The sequence below is a fragment of the Ceratotherium simum genome, chromosome 7, assembly GCF_057802395.1.
Source record: "Ceratotherium simum simum isolate JZ-2026a chromosome 7, ASM5780239v1, whole genome shotgun sequence".
NCBI lineage: Eukaryota > Metazoa > Chordata > Mammalia > Perissodactyla > Rhinocerotidae > Ceratotherium > Ceratotherium simum.
The window spans coordinates 72,798,972-72,818,476 of record NC_141906.1 but is presented as its reverse complement, the minus strand read 5'-3'; the positions used below and the strand labels follow the sequence as shown (position 1 = coordinate 72,818,476).

At 46.2% G+C, this 19,505-nt stretch overlaps 1 protein-coding gene across 2 annotated transcripts in view; it reads right to left on the bottom strand.

Moving 5' to 3' along the window:
- Positions 1–19,505, bottom strand: part of UBASH3B (ubiquitin associated and SH3 domain containing B) — a 132,312-nt gene that overhangs the window by 23,533 nt on the left and 89,274 nt on the right. Inside the window, exons 2-5 of one of the 2 annotated variants that reach the window (XM_004427195.3) lie at positions 6,104–6,157; positions 5,169–5,355; positions 3,601–3,799; positions 13–182 (exon numbers count right to left, since the gene is read on the bottom strand). In XM_004427195.3, coding sequence (XP_004427252.2) covers positions 13–182; positions 3,601–3,799; positions 5,169–5,355; positions 6,104–6,157 — 610 coding nt within the window. Of the gene's footprint in view, positions 1–12; positions 183–3,600; positions 3,800–5,168; positions 5,356–6,099; positions 6,158–19,505 lie in introns of both variants that reach the window. The other variant, XM_087433829.1, reaches the window with a different exon arrangement.

Here is a 19,505-nt window from a genome sequence, read left to right as displayed (position 1 = left end):
GAGAGACATTACCTCATGGTTAGCAAATCGGATATCCCGAGAGAATATGGTAGCCACCCAGTCGCACCCTAGTTTGACATCAATATTCTGGGCTAGTTTCTCCAGGGTTGGTAGGTGGCTAGCTTGGAAGTGGTAAGCCAGGGTCACATGCAGCTGCTTCTTATGAGGTTCCACATGTACTTCTGGAACAAGAAAGGAAACAGTTATTAGAATGTGGTGGTCATAGCAATGGTGGAGACTTAAGGAAGAACACAGACAGGTGCCCTCATAAATTCTGCTTCCCAAATAACAAAGGAGGGAGTCCCTCGGTCAGACAAAAGCTGTTTCTTTCCTTCACAGCAGCAGAATAAGCGGGGAGGGGTAACAAATCCTGAATCAACCCACAATTCGAAGATCAAGAGCCACACATCTGGCTTTTCTGTAGGAGCTATGGATCAGCTGAGAGGTAATCGTTTCACTTGGCTCCACAACAATTCCAACTGATTATCACTGGCCCCACCATTCAGATGAGGAAACTGAGACCTAAAGGAATGAACTAATTTATGTAGAAATAGAGCAAATTTTATAATCCTGTGACTCCCTAAGCTGTACTGCCTTTGTTTTGAAATAAAGTCTCTTAGCTTCTGGGTGGCCCTGATGGAAAAACAATGGAAAAAGATGGAATATTTTCAAAGTTTAATACAACGTTTCTCAACAGCATTGGGTCAAATAATTCTTTGTCGTTGGTGCTGTCCTGTGCATTCTAGGGTTTTTAGCTGCATCCCTGGCCCCTACTCACTAGATGCCAGTAGCACCCTTCAAGTTGTGACAACCAAAAATGACTCCAGATATTGCCAAATGTCCCCTGGGGGGCAAAACTGCTCCTGTTGAGAACCACTGGTTTAAAGTACAGACTGTTATTCTAAGACACTCTAAAAAACAAACCAAACCAAACCAACCTACCTACACATGGGAATGGCTTTTCTTTCTCTTTTGTACATGTTTAAATGGGGGAGATCCATCTACTGCCCAAGCCAGAACACTAAAGATGCAACTAGAGGAAATTTAAGGAATGTGAGAAATTAAGGGGCTTGCTCAAGTCACAGAGATACAAGTAGAAGCTGAATCTTTGGTTTTGAGCACTTTTTCTGCTATACCGCATTGCATTTCTTTGTTGTAAGCCCCATGAGGCATGGGCTTTGTGTCTTGTTCACAATGTATCCCCAATGCTCAGCAGGTTATCAGCTTTTGTGTTTGTTAAATGAATGAATTCACATGAATGAATCTCCTTAAACCATCTAGGATGGAGGATGACACTAAGTTTACTTAAAACTCTAGAATACCACGGCAGATGTTCTAGGGCAAAGACATGGTGTGGCCTGCATTCCACATTAGGTTGCAAGAGCTAGGCCAGCTACACAGGGCAGGGCCACCCAGTTCTCCAAATCACCACCAGGGGGCCGCACAAGGGCAGAGACCTGAGCCGGCCCAGTTCTTAGAAAGTGGTCGCAGATTCTTGGAGAGGGACTGACTCTCCCCTTCCTACAAGGAAAGCAAGCAAGCAAGGGCCTGACCACCTCTCACTCAATATGTACCTTAGGAATCAGCCACAGTCCTGGCTGAGACGCACTTCACTCATTTGTGAAGGATTTGGGTTTTGTGGCTACAGCATTAGTTTTGGTCCTTGTGGGAGTTTTAGTGGTTTCAACAATAGCTACTGTGGGATGAAAAAGAGCCATCTCCCTGAGGTAGAGGGATAGGAACAGGAAATAATTTGCCTCTCTATTATGCCATTTCTCTGAAATATTCAACTCCTGTGAAATGGCAGGCTCCACCAAAGTCAGAAAGCAGAGACCGGTCCCGGGGGAGGAGGGGTGCCTGGGGAGGGGGTCTAAGGACGCCCCGCTCCCAAAGGAGACAAGGTGTCTTAAGGGCCTGGAGTTCCTCTGAGAGTGGAGACCTCGCTGCTACCCCGCTCAGTGGTGCTGGGCCCTCAACACACTCTTCCTCGAGTCCTGAGCCCTATTGGGGCTTTTCTGGAAAAGATGAACACGGAGCAAAAGGACCGAGTCAGGGATGAAAATAGCAGCAAGAAACAATGGCAGGTGAGGTACAGGCCAAAGGTCAGGAGACCAAGGAGCAAACCGCGTGGCTTTACTCAGGCCTTCCCCCTCTCTGGCCCTCCGCACGATGTGGGGTTGGCAAGCCCAGCTCCAGCCTTGCATTCAACACTTGGATTCAGTTGTGCCGCTCGCACCTTCTGCTCTGGCCAGGGCGGCCTCCACACTGTCCTCCGTGCTTGCCCTGTTCCTTTCTGCCTGTGCTCACGCTGCCTGCCCCCCTGCAGGGCCCTTCCTCCATCTACAGATCAACAAGGTCCCAGTGTAAGCTTCCTCTCTTCTGTGAAGGTGGAACCACTCCACCTCATGATGGCCTCTCTCCTCTCAAGCTCTGTGATCACACAGTGCCTGACCTGAGATTCCCAACTGTACCGCTAGCCAGGAGAAACCATTTCTTATGCTCTGTTGCATTCCTCATAGATAAACATATAGTAGGTGCTCAATAAATACCTGCAGATTGTGACTTCATTCTTTTTTTTTTTTTTCTGAGGAAGATTGACCCTGGGCTAACATCCGTGCCCATCTTCCTCTACTTTATATGGGACACCACCACAGCATGGCTTGACAAGCGGCGCAACGGTCTGCACCCGGGATCCAAACCTGCGAACCCCCGACCATCAAAGTGGAGCACGAAAACTTAACCACTATGCCACCGGGCTGGCACCATGACTTCATTCTTAAAGAAGCCAACAAAGACTCCCCACCCCACTGTCTCTGTCGCACTGCAGGTAAGGATCTTGCTCAGCTCAGTGAGCTTGTCTGCACTGGAGTCAGAAAGGAGATGCTTGGCACACTTCTCCTTCTTGTCCTCTCTCCATGCCTCCTGCCTCTAAGTCAGCACACATCCTGAGCATCCCTTTAAGTTAATTCCTTTGACGGGAAATCTCGGTTGCTTGAACTAAGAGCTGCCATGAAAAGAGCAGGAGCCATCTTGCAGGGGTGGCACTTTTGGCCTGACTTTTGAGGCTTAGAGGTCTGTCTAATGGGTTTCAGCGAGTTGAAGGGTGTTGGCTCAGTGGGTTTTATTATTCTTTGATAGAAAGTGGTTCCACTCTATGTACTATGCTACCCCCTGAGCAAAGCCCTGGGTCCTTCTGGAGTGAGACCCAGATAAATGCCTGCATGGGAGGGAGTTTGGCAAGAAGAAAGGAAGGTTCCTTAATTCTGAACTGGGAGAAGAAGGTGGCACTACAAAAGAATACATTTCTAGTTCCATGGGGAACAGTCATTTGTGTACCTTTAACTTGGGTGTTAGTGAGTAGGCATTGGACATTCTCTCAAGAGGGTTAGCAGAACAGTAGTTTAATATTTTTAAAATGGAGTGAAGAAGTATGGGATGCTGCAGGAAATGGCTGTGATCTTTGTCATGTTCTGCCCGTGCCTGCAGGACCCTCCACCTCCTGACTCCATCTCACTCCTCCACAATAATTACCCATCCCTTTCCTTCCCAACTCTCTGATCCACAGGACCCAGGGCTGGCCTGGCAGCTGTGTTGGCTCACCGGTTTTGGATGCCGCCTCCGCAGCAAAGTCAGCGGCAAACTTCTTGAGGACCTCTGCGCTGTCTTCCTTCACGAAGAGGCCGATGAAGTTGGAGGAGGTATAGAGCTCCAGGGGCAGCGGGGCTGAGAACTTACATTTCCAGCGACTGACGGTGGTCTGCAGGGCTTCCCCCAGGGCATCCACCTTGCTGTCCTCACACTGGCAGGGGAAAGCAAGAGGCTTCACTCAGAGACAAGGGGAGACAGACATCGGCTGCCACTTAACATGTGGCATCTTCTGCCCAGAGCTGGAGGCTGATGATGCAATTACTAAATGAACGCTTCTGTTTGTGAGGAGAGAGAAGAACTGCAGACTCCCAATTAGGAAATGGATTATCCAACTGGTAAATTAAACTAGGGCAATGGATGACCTCTCCCCTCCCTCCCTGCTCTGATGTGCCCCTCTGAACCCAGCCAGAATGCAGTAGGACTGGTCCAGCAGAAAGGAAGAATGGAGGAACATGTCAGGAAAGAATACCACACCCCAGGATAAATTGTGGTATGTTTTCTATTGTTTTGCATCATCTGTGCCTGTTCTATTCCTCTTAGACAATCAAAAATTGACTCTACTTCCGCCCCCATGATAGTTGGGAAGAATGAGGCTCAGAGAGCTGTGACATCACCCTCCTACCCTCTTCAGAGCATTGGAAGAATGAGTGTCTACAACTCTGAATGCTTTTGAGAACGATTCTGGGATGACTAAGAGGAAATGATAATCATTTTAATTTTCAGAGTGAATGGTAAGGGAGATGATGTTAGGAACATATTTTTACCTGAAAAAAAAAAAGAAAGAGGGAGAGAGACTCTGGAAAAAACAACCCAAAATATTAAAAAAATATATTATCTTAAAGTGCTACCATTCTGCCTTGTCTTGAATATACCTGGATAGATCAATTCTTCTCCATCTTCCCAGAGAGCTAAAGTAGATGAAACATATTTATTACAGTGAGGGGGATTTAATTTAGTCATTAAATAAGCTTTGTGATAGCTAGGATTATGAACTAGGTAACTATGCCAGGTGAAAGGTATCTCTGTCATCTCTAGAAAGATCTAACGAGACAAAACCCATGGGCAGTGTCCAAGAGGCTAAAGTTGCTTTCCCTGTCTATAGACTACGTTTCTTGTTCCCAGCTCTCTACTTTCTACTCTTTCCTTGCTGGGAGAGTGGAAAGGTTGCCAGCTGACAAGGGTGAAGCTGGGTTAGCGCATCTGTTCCCTTTGTGGCTGCCAGACCAATGTGTCACTCAGTGGGTCAGGCTTGTCCCTAGGCTCCTGAGGAGCACGCGGTCATCACAATGCTACACCAAACCTAGAGTGCTCCTGGGCCCCAGCAGATATTGGAAAGAGGAGCTGGGGTGAGTAGCCGTGGACCTCACTGATGCCTCCAAGGCCCATCCAACTCTAGGGGCCCATGACTATTCCCGCCAGCTTCCCGAGGGACTCCTGACTTTGACTCCAGGTCCCAAGGGGCTGGCTGGGGTACGGGAGGCAGGCTCCCCAGGGCGGGGGGTAAGGGGATTGTAGCTCACCATGAAGAACTGGCAGAGGGTGATGTGGGGGAAGATGTTGTGTGCCTTGTTCTTTCCGCAGATCTGCTTCGACTGTTGCCAAAAGTCAGAGAGCTTCTGTGCTAAGGGGCCAGTGGGGCGGAGGTAGAGGACATACTCCCGGGGCAGGGGGTCATCCAGGAAGGGATCCCCGACATGGGAGAATAACCTGTAAGAGAGAAGAGAGCCAAGCAGGCCTCACTTCAGAATAATGGAAGGGAGCGAAGAGACAGATCCACCCTCCGTATGTTCCACACCCCAGGTACTACAAGGGGAAAGGTTTTCATTTTTCTGCTTTAAAATGCTGCTACCCCTCAAAGCTCACACTTTATAACCAACTCTCAGATGCACCAACTTCTCTTCTCCTGTCTGTCATACTGCACCCGGGGCCCACAACTCCCTAAAAAAAATCCCAAATTTGCTCTCCAGGAAGCATTCTGGGATAAACCCCAAATCCTTTCCCAGTCCACCAGTACAGTTCCAACCTGGCCTGTCCCTTCAGTTCAGTCTATGATTAAACCCATGTGCCTCCAAAGACAAGGGAAGCTTCTCTAGGGTAGCTTTGTGGGGTCTGCCCTGGGTAGCCATATCCTAGAGGGTAAGCAGGATTTTTTCTAAACTGATTTGCCCAGCATCCACACCCCTAAAGTGTATCTTTCAGTGACTGGAGGGGGTGGATATTGTGATGGGGCTCTATCTTGGAAATACTTTGAATTTCTTTCACAGCTTAAGGAGAAGGACGCCTTGGGGCCAGGGCAGAGGAGGCAATCAGCTTGATAAATGGGTTGTCACATGGTCTTTTGGCTCATCTCCCCCCTGGAAGGGTCCATTAGAGAAAGGCTGCACATCCCTGCTCATCCACATACACTTCGAGTTAATTACATGCTATTTTCTCAATTTATTTATTTCATACCAACCAGTCACATGCTGCCTGAACACTTCTTCCTCCTGTGGATGCCAAGGCTTTTTGTCTGGAAGAAAAAAATCAAATTTCTATTGTTAATATTTTTAGCCTCTTCTCAGTTCTTCTCCCTGCAGTAGCGAGAGCTGAATGTGAAGTAAGTGACATCAAAGCCTCCTCCATGGCGGGGAGACACCTGCAGCAGGGTTTTCCCCGAAGGGTCATAGCAAGGCACATGGAAATTAGGACTTGTAATTAATTTCCATGTCATTAGCATTGGATTTGCATGCAGCCTGACAGCCCATACAGTCTATTTTCAGCAGCTTTCAGATCAGAGTTTTATTTTTACTTCCCGAAAGGTTGTCATGTCTTGGTTCTTCCCCCTTCCTTTTCACCCACTTGCTTTTACTGACCCAGATCCCCTATAGAGAGAGCGTTTATTTGCGGCCTCTTGGCAAACTGTGTTAGAAAGTGGTGCTGATAGTATTAAAACTTGAGGCAAGATGCCCAAAGGACCATTGGTTTGGTTCAATTCAGTGCCTCCTCTCACCCACCTCCAACCACCACCACCACCAGCCTCAGGCTGGACCCATAATCTCTCATGATTTTATAGACATCTTTGGGGACAAGTAGCCCTGGGTAAAAGAGTATGGCCAGAGCAGTGATGTTCTCACTCCCACTGCTGGAGAAACAACACCAAGCTCTACTACTGGTGGGGCAGTGTCGCAGGATGGTTATGGCAGTGAGGCCCTTGTGTCCAAGCAACAAGTAGAGCGCTTCTGAAATTTCAGCCCAGTCTCCAAGAGCCAGAGAGTTCTGGGTTTGTATCCAGCTTTGCTGTCAGTCATCCATCCATTCATGCATTCGTGTTTATGTTTATTCAATAAATACTTACTGAATTGCTATTATTTTGTCATTATTACTGTGCTAGGCTCCAGGAATATAGTGAAAAACAAAACTTATAAGGCCCCTGCCCTCAAGGAGCTTTCAGCGGAGCAGGCATGAACACATTAATCCTACAGATCATTACTGAATTACATTGGTGATAAGTGCAATGAAGGGAGAGCACAGGGAACCATAAGAACATACGACAGGGAGACCTAACCTGGGCTGAGAGGTCGGGGAAGGCTTTACTGAGGAAGTGACATTTCAAGTGAGACCTGAAGAGGGTAGACTCCTCTGGGTGGGAGTGGGTGGGGTGTGTGTGTGGTGGTTGTGGTGGTAGAAGACACATAGGACATCTACTCTATCATGAGGTGTGTATATAAGGAGCCTTGAACAGTGCCTGAAACGTTGGAGGTAACCAATAAATGATCATTCCCATCCCTTTATACTACACACCGATTCAAGGGCCTTGGGATAGGGAAGAGAGGGGAGGGAATTCTAGTTTAAATCGACACTCTTTCTAAGCATCTTTTTCCCAACTGGCTGCTAAACCCAACTCCTCCTTCCCTTTCCTGGTCCCTCTAGGGAGCCAGTAGATGCTGTGAGAATCACAGAGGGTCAGACTGGAAGGGACCTCAGACATCATCTGTGAGCCCAACATCTTTGCTTTATACAAGGGGAAACTCAGGCCAAAGAAATAAAGTAACGCGCTCAAAGCAGCCTGGCTAAGGTGATGGCTGAGTGAAGGCCAGCCTCTGTCGCTCGGCTCCACAGCCCAAGGTTAAATAAATACCTTCCTTTTCCCCATGAAAATCTGAGCACAAAGACCAAATGATCAGGATAAAGAAATCTGCACAGCTAAGTAGAACAGCACTACAGAAGACACACCTACTTACAGTAAGATGAAGTTAGGAGAAGCAAGGCAGATCCCTCCGAACCTTTCGGAACAGAAGGTGGTGCAGAAAAGGCTGGAAAACAAGCGTACCCCAACCATTCTCACACCTGGATAAGGTGCTTAATTGCTGCGAGTTGCCAGCCTGTTTCCTTTACTGCTTACTAGACCATCAGAGGCCACACACATCTTGCTGTGTAACCCACACATCTTTGTGTAACAAAGAACAAGAAGAACACAAAAGAACACAAATCATGGTCTTTTAGAGGTTAGAATCTCTGAGGATTAAATCACCAAAAAAAGACCCATTGTTTCAAAAACAATTGGGTAAAGGAAAACTCATTTGTGGTACAATGTGCTATTTATGTAAAGGATCCAATTTCTTTTTTTTCCAGGCCCTTCCTCCAATGAAATATATCTGACAAATTTAATTTATTTTTCCTAAGCACTAGGAGTACCCTCCGGAAATGAAAGATCTAATTAAGTTATGGTCCTCGTAACTCAAAAGACAAGTTTTGGAGAGGGTTCAAAGATACAACTGAGAAAGATTATGAAAGGTTTGGGTGATAAAACTATGACGAAAGGCTAAGGAAACCCAAATTCTTCTTTCTGAAGAAGACAAATCTGAGAAGTTTTCAATTTTATGGAAGGTTATCGTATCTGATGTACCTTCTCTAGTGAGGGTCAGCCAAAGTAAAATAAGCTTTTCTATGGCACAAAGGGCTTGAGTTAGATACCAGAAAGAACTTCCTGGCAGTAAGGTGCTAGAAAAGTGTTTTGCTTTTTTGGAAAGTTTCTAGAAAAAAGTCACTGATCTGAAACAGAGGTGTGCGATTCTCTCGGCAGGAGGTCGCGCGGGGAGTAAATTCACCACTTCCTTAGGGTCAGGAGCCACAGGCAGAGCTCTGCTGCTCCTTCACGCACTGCCAGGCTGACGACGATTTGGGTTGCGTTTGTTCCCAGAACTCTGCCCACAGAACAGACTGAACATGGGCAGTGGCAGAACACGGCCCCCCTCCCCCACCACTGAAGAACGACTGTTGCCATAGAGCTCCCACCTCCACGGTCCATCGACAGGGCCAATGCCAAGAACAGTGGGGTGTGTGGGGTGGACCCCAACACCAGGCTGAGCCTGAACAGCTGCTACCCTCAGTGACTCAGAAGTTGGCAGAGATTGCCGGAGACCTTGAGCAGATAAAGGGGGAGCGTCCCTTTCAACTCAAAGGAGAGTAGTCCAGCCATTGGATGATAGCAATTAATTGTTTAGAGGGGACCTTCGTGGTTAGAATTGGCGGGACATGTGAACTGCTGAAGTTCAGTTACGTGAGAACACAAATTTGACTTCTGACCCTGGTCCTTACTTTCCCAATTATATCTAGGGTTCATTCTTAGCAGAATGTGAAAAAAAAAAAAGATGCAAACTCTGACGCCCTGCTAATAATGGGGAAGGACACACAAATCAAAAAAAAAGCAATGGCTCATCAAAAAAATCAGGCAAGCAGCTGTGAGGAAATTAGCCAAATTAGGAACCAGCAGCATCCACTGAGGGCCTTGCTTCACTCCAGCTGGGAGGGCTGGGATTCCTCCCACTCTCTGCCCTCAGCTCGGTGGAATTTTGGATTCCAGGTTGGTCTGGCCCCAGGGCTACAGCTCTACCCAACCACTAGGGTTACAGAGATGCCCTCGTGCCTTTAAAGGAGGTTTGGAAAGGAAAAATCCCTTTCCAGTTCCAGTGAGACAAAGCAACATTCCTTTCTCCCTCTCTTCTTCCCTTCCTTCTTTCCTTCCTTGCTTTCTTTCCTTCTTCCTTCTCTCCTTCATTCCTTTCTTTCTTTCTTTCCTTCCTTCCACTCTCTTTTTTCCTTCTCCTCCCAAGGAACTCTTACCAGGACACCAAATGAAAACCAAAACTAAAACCAAGTGTTTATTGAGTGTAGCTCTCTGATCTAAGGTTTGACTGGTTGGGGCCCTTTCGGAGACACTAGCCTCTGGTTCCCTTGGCTGGATTCAGGCCTGACGGAGTAGATTCAGGCTGGTCCCATGTCCAAGTCCAGCAGGATTCTCACTCCCTCTCAGAACCACAGGTTTTGAGCTTGACTGGAATTTCCTGTTTAATTGTCATCCAGGCTGACTTCCTCTGCAGCCACCCTAGTTCTCTGGGGTTCCACGGTGGTCTCTGACCCTCCTGGTAGTTCAGTTCCTCTCAGCTGAACACCAGCTGTATGCCGGGCACTGTATTACCCCTGGGCATACAAAGAAGAGGAACGAATGGTCCTTGCCCTTAAAGAGTTCACAGCCCTACTGAAATGAAGCAGACACACAAGCAGCTTCTTATAATGCAATATGGTAATGGCCATGACAGAGATGTGTAGAGCGTGCTGAGGCAGCTCAGAATAGGCGTACTCACTCAGTGCGGGGGCTAGTTTCTGGGGCTGAGGTTCTCAAATTGTATACAAAGCTACTCTCGGTCAGGACGCCACAGGAGGCTCAAAGGGGTGCCATGGGATATTTAAGTTTTTGAGGGAAACATAGCAATACTTAACCTCTGTTAGACATCTCACAAGCTCCACGCTTGAGGTAGTTATAGTTGCAACGTTAGACTGTGTTACATTCCTTTTGATGCCATATTTTTGTGAAGCTGGAGTTTTTGCAACTGCTGTAATAAAAAGCAAGTACCCAGCAAAAACCAACGTGGAACAGGAAATGAGAGTGGCAGTGTCCAACCTGATTCTAAGGTTTGAGCAGTTGTGCAGTGCCCAACAGACACACACAGCCCATTAGTAAATGGTTGTGATTATTTAAGAATGAAATGAGGGGCTGGCCCGGTGGCGCAAGCGGTTAAGTGCATGTACTCCGCTGTGGCGGTCCGGGGTTCGCTGGTTCGGATCCCGGGTGTGCACCGATGCACCGCTTGTTGAGCCATGCTGTGGCGGCATCCCATATAAAGTAGAGGAAGATGGGCATGGATGTTAGCACAGGGCCAGTCTTCCTCAGCAAAAAGAGGAGGATTGGCAGATGTTAGCTCAGGGCTGATCTTCCTCACACACACAAAAAAAGAATGAAATGAAAATGTTACTTCTTTTCAATTTTGTGTATTATTTTTTCACATGGCTCTTAAGTTGTTAAGAAGATAAATACTTAAGTTGTTTGGATCTAACTACTAAATAAACAGAACTGTTAGGTATTTATGTTGGCCTACAGGCTCTACATAAAAATTACTGAGACACTAAGGGTGCTGTAAACTCAGAAAGTTTGGAAATCTGACCTAGAAGAAATGATGCTTTATCTGGATCTAAAAAGCGGAGTAAGAACTGGCTAGAGAAAGATGAAAGGAGAGAAGGGCATTTGAAGTGAAGAGAATGGACAGAGCTAATGTATGAAGACAAGAGAGAGCATTATACGTGCAGAGAAGTTAGAGTTTGATGACACTAGAGCAAAAATGGTAAAGCTGGAAGAAGGTAAAGATCAAGCTGAAAAGGCAGGGGACAGCTCACCAAGGTCTTTGTGCCATTTTAGAGAGCTTGACCCTGATCACATTATGCAGTGGGCAACAATGAATGACGGTAAGTCAGAGGGGCATGATCAGATTTTCATGTGAGGGATGGATTTAAGGGAGATAAACTGTGTGCCAGAAACTACTTAGAAGGCCTTGATAATAGATCAGACGGGGGACATCGAGAGGTTGAACTTTAACGAGGATGGGAATGTTGGGATGGCTGATTGAATGAAGCTTGGAGACTGATTAGAAGTTGTAGCTTAAATGCCTATGTGGATGGTGGAGACACCTCTGAGTGCGAATAGAGTAGAAACAACTTTGGGCTGGAGTGGTAGTGGGTGATGAGTTCAGTTATTGCTCCCTGGAGAACCTGGGGGTCTGGGCTAACAGCGAGACCAAGTATCATGAACAGACACCGAGTCTAGTTGCAGTGTACTGTGTTCCTAAAGCTTTCTCTTTTGGCTTGACTATGATTCCTTGTCTCTTTTTGTTTGTAAGCCAGACATTTCTTTTAGGCTACCCATCGAGTTCCTACTTCCTGTCTCAGGAATACCTTTGGCTCCCAACTCCCTCAATACTGAGGTCAGTAAATACTCAAGCCATCCCTGGTTCAGGGGGATAGGTTAGCCCAGACCCCGAGGTTCTGCAGGGTGACTCATCTCTCACGTGCCTTCAGAGGATAGTTCATCCCCTATTTGATTGCACTTGACAAAACTCAAATATCTGACACCTGAAGTAAAAAACAATAGGCAGCATATGTATACCAATGGAAACGGAAATATATTCCCTCAAAATAGTAAGACCTTGATTCAATTAAGTAGAAAACTAATTTGCTGAGCTTTCTAATTACTTGAAGTTGTTCTGTCCTTGGCTTTGAATTGCTGGTAGACGCATACTCATGGCCTCAGGATCCCATCTGCTCTGTGCGTTGGTTTTCTGTGACCAAGGACTTATTTGTATAGGAAAAGAGAAGATAAGGGGTCAAGTATGTAATCCTACAAGTGGATGAAGCTCCCTATGCAACCAAAATTAAATTATATCTTTCCTTCATGTAGCTAAGATAATCTCAAATTTTAGAAACATTTAAAATATGTTCTCAACCTCCAGGATACCTGTTGTTAAATTTTCCATATCTGATACTGTGAATTCAATTAAAAGATGACCTAATTAATCCAATATCTCATTCTTTTCTCTGGATCTGCACTAGACTGGGGGATAGGCAAACTTAGATAGACTCCAACTCCTATTTTTCCTGATTGGAGAGTCTAGTCATATCAAGAGGCTACTGGTGCCACTAAGCAAAATCGAGGGATTCTTTTAGGGTGTATTTGAAAAACAGATGCTGTTTTGTAATGTGGTTTTAGGTAGAAATATCAGAGTTATTGTGCTCTATGAAGAGTCGTCTGCTCAGTGCCGACCTTCTTAAGGATGATTTGAGACAGCTTAACAGCATGCCTGAGGCTGACAACTATCTTGAGAAAAGAGGGCAAGTAGGTGACTCTGCATCTATTTGTATCTGTAGTAGAAGAAAAATAAGGATAAAGAAGTCAATAATGATTGAAGGCCTTCTCTGTACCAGGCACTTAATGGACGTTAAATCTCATGACAAATGGTGAAGCCAGTATTGTCAGGAGCCTCCCTGGACCTGGGAGGCTCTACCCTGACAGGTCAGCTCTCCAGTCATCTGTGTGGTTGTTCCAATCCAGGGGCTGGTACTGGAGGCTATGACTAAAGTCTGAATCAGTGAAAGAAGTATATTGAGTAGTTGAAGCATGAGCCTAGATTCCCGGGAAGCATCTCAGCCAATGGCCTCCAAGCTCCCTCTTCTCTGGAAACCCAGGAAGACAAACCTCTCACTGGGTGTGATCCTGGAGATCTGCTCCAGACTCCTGGGGTGGCTTCTGGGTCAGAATGGGACTCCTTGGCAGTATCCCCCATGTGCGGAGCACCCCCATCAGGAGCAGTAGGGTATGAGGATGGGGTAGATGGACACAAAATACAGAACAGACATGAGTCTAGGCCACTCCAGTGGCCAGGGATGGGATATGCTTACAGAGCAACCAACTTAATCCCCTAAATTTACATACTTCAACTCCTCCCACCCTTCAGTGTCCATTAATCAAGACTTCAGTTTCTGACATGGTTACTCTCTCAGCTACCAGTGGCCAATGAGATCCTTACAGATTCAATCCTACCTTTAATTGATGGTCAGAGGCCAAACAAATGTGGGGGAGCATTTGAGGAGCAGCTAAGAGACACACAAGCCGAGGAGGGGGCAGAGGCGGTATTTTAGCCAAGCCTTTTCAGCTCAAGTAAAACCAGGGACTGGACAAATACTGGTGCTCCAGCGGGTCCTTGCAGGAGCTAGAACACGGGCACTGGTTTTTAGGTACCCTCTCCCCGAAGGAAGAGATTTTCTAATTTGCTGCTTTAGTTTTTTCATCTTCAAAGAGGAGGTGATGAATGGGCCACGAGGAGACTGAGGAAGAAAGATGTGACATTTATAAGGTGTTTTGAGGTCCTCAGAAGCAACCATAAGTGATAAACAGTGATTCCATGGCTGCAAAGTATCTTGAGACCATCCTGTCTCTTCTTCCTTATGACCAGAAACAAAGGGGGATTCAACAATGTGTCTTTATTACCTAATGGCCCTTGTGCTCAGAAAAGTTCTTCCACGTTCCAAACTCCTTCCAACTGTGCCAAACTCATGCTACCTTTTCTGCACCTGGTAGAGTTGATCACTCTTTCCTACATAACAAAATTATTTATTCCATCACTTTCACACAAAGAATTCCAGCTACTTTTTGTCACCAAGGCCAGTAAGATAGGCTTGCAAAGAGCCTGGGCAGTTCAGTTTAACAACCTCATCTCTGAAGTCTCTGCTCCCTCCAGACTCCTCCCTGTGAAGCTGAAGGAGGGCAGTGGAGATGCCTGTCAATAAACATAAACCATAATGGCCCTACCCATTTCCTTCAGAGGAAATGAACCTAATGGAGAAAGATATATTGATCATAAAGACCCAATTTCAGAATCAGTCTCCTGGCGGTGAACCCTTTCAGTGAGCTGGGGCTAATGGCCTATGCTTTCAGCGGCTGCGGCCTGAGAGCTGTACGTCTAAAAATCAATGGGATAGCAAACCTGCCGGGGGGCCAGGGATGCTACCGCCAAAAGTCCGGCCAACGGGAAGGAAAAGACTGTGGGCTTTTTTATAAAGCTAATCAGAGAAGGAAAAAAAAATTACTGAGCTACTTGGGGGCTTAAGAAGGCCTTGCAGTTGAAGAACTCCAACCTGCGGTGACACCCTTCTTTCTTTCCTATCAACAAAACTCTATTTTCCAACCCATAAAGAGCCTATTAAGCAGGTCTCCTCAGGGGGTGGTTAGCAGGGAAAATGCTGCTTAGGTTCCCCGACGTTTTTATGTGGCAGAGCCCAGCAGCCCATATGGAGTGGTCTTTGGTTCTTGCTAAAAAGGGGCTGGAGCTCTGGCCTCTGCTGTAGGGAGGCAGCAGTTTGTAATTGGGAAAGCAGCCATTAGACCATGGGTGGTGACATAATAAAACACATTTCTCTTTGCCTCTGTTATAAGTCTCTCTAGGATCTAGACAATACCTTTCTTCCCGCCAAGATCAATGAGTTTTTGCAAAGAGGCACTTTGCTGTGTAAAAAGAGCACGTTCTTGGGAGCCAAACTCTCACTAGTTGTGGGACTGTGGACAAGTTAATTATGCTGAGATTCATTTTCCCAGTCTCTTAAATGGCGATAACAACACCTACCTTGCAGGGTACAATGATGATTAATATCAATATCAGATACTGTATTTGAAGAGCTCAGCACAGGGTCTGGCATATACTGGGTACTTAAAAATAACACCTGCACATACGCCTACGCATATTATCGAACAATCTTTGCAATTTTCCCAGAATAAATGTCTGTAAGTTTCATGCTAAGAGAAGCATTTCAAGACTGGGCATCAGAAGACCCAGATCCCTTCTCTGCTAAAACAATCTACAACCATCTGGGAAGATCTTGAGAAGTGTATGGGATTTGGGGAGAGAGAAAATCTTTCTAGACAAGGCAATAACACAAGAAAAGGTGGAGGGGGGAAGCCAGCCAGTGATGAGTGAGAACTGTGAGGCAGTCTACTGGAGAGAGGGATGCGACCCAGATTGCGGGGAGGCAGGCAGCGGAGTTTAGATTCTATCAGGAAGGAAGTTGGGAGGCTGTGAGAGGCTGAGAGGCTCTGAGCAGGGGAGGGACAGTTTCCACTCACTGAATGTATCCAAGGAGAGGAGTGACAGCCCTGAGCTGGGTGTCTATAGTCATCAGGAACTGGGGGAGAGGCTGGCCAGCATTCATTCCCTTTTTCCTCTAAGATCCTAAGTTACTAGCGCTCCCTGTGGGGCCTTTATTACTCACTCTTCAGAGTAATACCATCTCTCCCCACCTGAACTACTTCCCAAGGGAATAGGATAAAAGTTTCAAAAATTCAATCCATTGTTCAGTCATGCACCACTTAACAACGTTTCAGTCGACGACAGACCCAATATACGATGGTGGTCCCGTAAGATTAGAACCATGTAGCCTAGGTGTGTAGTAGGCAATCCCATCTAGGTTTGTGTAAGTACACTCTACGATGTTCACACAACAATGAAACCGCCTAAGGACGCATTTCTCAGAACACTTCCCCGTCATTAAGCGATGCATGAAGGTACATGCTGAACTATTATTACTCCTTGAGAAACAGAGGATCAGAAGCTGCCTCTGTTTTGCCCAAGAACACACAGAAAGCAAGGGACACAATGATCCCAGAATCAGATTACATAAGATCATGAATGTTATAACAACACTTGGCACAGTTCCCTGCCTATAATAGGTGCTCAATAAATATGGTCATACTTTATATTTTTATGACTATCTCCTCTCTAGGACCATCCCATTTCTGTGTGTTTTCACACACTTTTCCTCCTCTAAGAGATACCTGAGAATGGAATGTGGGTTAGTGCTCTGACTAGCTGCTTGGTTCAGTTTCGCATTTAAGGCGTCAGTCTCTGACTCTCTGTCAGTCCAGAAGATGCTGTTTCTAGGTTACAGGTTCTACAGAAAACTATGGAAATCAGGCACCCCTGGAGGGGCAGTGTCTGTTGTGCACAGTCTCTGTGTCCCTGCAGAGGAAAGTCCAGCTGATTTGGGGGGAAAGGTGTCCACTGAATAAAAGAGGTTGTGTCCCTATGGGGCACCGTGGAGGGTGGGAGGTTAATACAGAGCCACAGTGAGCCCCAGAGGCCTTTCAGACTGGCAGCCCAGTGTGGAAGTGCTCTGAGGCATGCAGAAGGCAGGAAAGCTTCTGCGGGAAGCTGAGAAGGCAGTGACCGCCCTCGGAGAGGCAGGACCTGCCTGGGGAAGGATGGAGCTCACTGATAAAAACAGTGTGTAGCACCAGCACCACAGTAGTGCTGATGCTTTTCTTAAGACTTTTATATAATCACTCATGGATCCTCCTAGCAGCCCTGAGAGGTAGGCACAACATCGTTGTTATTTTTACTTCACAGATGAGGAAAGGGAGGCAACAGAGAGGTTAAAAGACTTGTTCAGCTCACACAGTTGCATAGGGCAGAGGTGAGACTAGAACTCTGACCTGCTTTTTCTTGTCTAGAGCTCTGAGGTATGCCTGGGTCTCAAAGAGTGAAGGAGCGGTGCAGGTCTGTGAGGTTAATCTCTGCTGCAACAACTGGCAAGTGGGATTTAAGACAGAGAGAGAGAACAGCCCCACGCCTACCCCCACCAGAAAAGGGATCTGGGAGAAACATGAAAATGAGGAGTCATTTCAGGTTGCAGAGACTAATTTTTTTTCTCCTCCCATTTTCACCTCCTCCTTCTCTAAGCCACTAGAATCAGCTAAAAATACTTAAATATGGATGATTTTTAGTCCTTCTGAAATGGTTTCAGCCCTAAGCTACATAAGATGCTCTGACTCACAGCCTTGGTGGGTCAGGGAGAAGACCAAACAGACCAAACAGAACCATTGTCGCCACTCTGTACCTCTTCACGTAAGCAACCGATTAGCTAACACGTATTTACTAGGAGCCAGGCACTGTACTAAACATTTTACATGTAAATGATCTCATTCAATCCTTACTCAACGCTTTGCAAGAGGTGCCATTATTTCCCTCACTGAACAGGCAGGGAAAGTGAGGCTTGGAGAAACTGTAGAACTTGGCCCAGGTCCCACAGCTGGAAAGAGGAAGATGTGGCATTCAAGTGTGTGCTCAGCCACTGGGCCACGTGTCCTCCCGAGGAGAAAGATGTCAGTGCCAGCAGCGGCCACTCTGCTTCTGCATCATGGCAAGGTGAAGTGCAGCGATGATCTTCCACAGGAACTTTCTACAAAATATGACTGCACTGCTTTCTCAACCCAACACTTGGCAGTTCATTTGTTTGTTCATTCAACTCAATTAAACATTCCTACAACGAGCAAGTATTGTGTCAAGCTCTGTTGCCAAACACTGTGTTAAGGGCTGTGACTGTAAAGATGGGAAAACAAAGCCCCTGCCCTTAAGGGAAGTCATCATATGAGCACCTCAACAAACAGACAATGGAAAGAGAAGGAAGGCGACACTAATGGCGCACCTATTATGTGCTGTGCAATTTACAGGTATCATCTTACTTTAAACCAATTTGGTGGGGTTAGCATTACTGCCTCCATGGTACACATGATAAAACTGTGGTGGAGAAAGATTAAGAACATTGTTCAAGACACACAGTTAGTCAGTGGCAGTTCTGGAATCAAACCAAGTCTGATTTTCAAACCCATGTTCTTGTCAGCACCCCTCCCCTCCAAAACTCTCCCTCCATTGAATGATTGAGGTCAGTTTCAAAAGGAGTATGTGGGTAAATGAAAATCAGTCTTGGATCTGAAGAACTAAGCTGAGGGTTTTCTACCAGGAGGATGGTATTATCACAGGATTCATGGGTGGACCTTGGAAGGAGAACACGAGGCAGAGGGACACCTAGAAGTCTTACATGTGTACCAAATTCCACCAGAGCAATTACTCTTGCAGGTCAAATTCCATCCTGCTGGCCACTTATTTCAAGAGATATCCGTGAAGACAAAAATACAAGCTAGCAAAAGAACTGGACAGTGTTAGAGCTCACTGTATGAGGCAATGACCAGTATAGTCACGTTTGCAATATGAAGGGGCAAAGAGAGGAGTAAGCTTTGCAGGAATTCAGAGCAAAGGGAATTGGCTAGTTTAGATACCTGCTGCCATCAGGGTTCCATATAAAGCACCCCCATCCTATTTTTAAAGACCTTCATTTCCACAAAAGTATAAACTCCTTACCAAGGCACACTGGCCCTCCATCCTCATCCCTGTCTACCTCTTAAGCTTCACCATCAAGCATTCTGTTCATTGGTTCTTGTCTCACACTCAAAACCTTTTTCCTATTTGTTCCTTTTTATGCAAGGCCAACTCTACCCTCCGTTACCTGGCTGAAGTAACTGAGGGTATGGCTCAATTCCTACCTATTCTTTAACAGTCCATATGGGTTTCAGCTCCTTCAGGGAGCTGTCCCTGACTGGTCTGGGCACCCATAACACCCTGTATGTGGTTGTATCATAGCATCCTGTGCATTATATTTAAATGATCTGTCTTCTGCAAAAAACTGTGAACTACTTGAAGCAGAGATCATTTCTTATTTTCTTGCAGCCTTAGTAGGCGGCATAGTATTCAGCACATAGTTGGTGTTAAATAAATTTTTTAAAAAGTGAACTTCATGAAGATGTTAGAGGTATAGATATCTAGTGTGGCAGACAGACTCTAAGGTGACACCGCAGTAATCTCTGCCTTCTGATATTCACTCCCTTGTATAATCCCCTCTCATGGAGCGTAAGTGAGACCCAAGACTCTCCCTGCTTCTGTCTGCTTCTCTCTGCTTCTGTCCAACAGAATATGGCAAAGGTGATGGGTGTCATGCCCATGATTAGGTTACCTTATATGACAAAGGTGCTGGGCATCACTCCTGTGATTCCATTATGATACACACATAAGACACATGATACACATATAACACTCTCATGACTCACTCTCCTGCTGGCCTTGAAGAAGCAGCATGTTGTGAACTGCCTATGGAGAGAGCTGCATGGC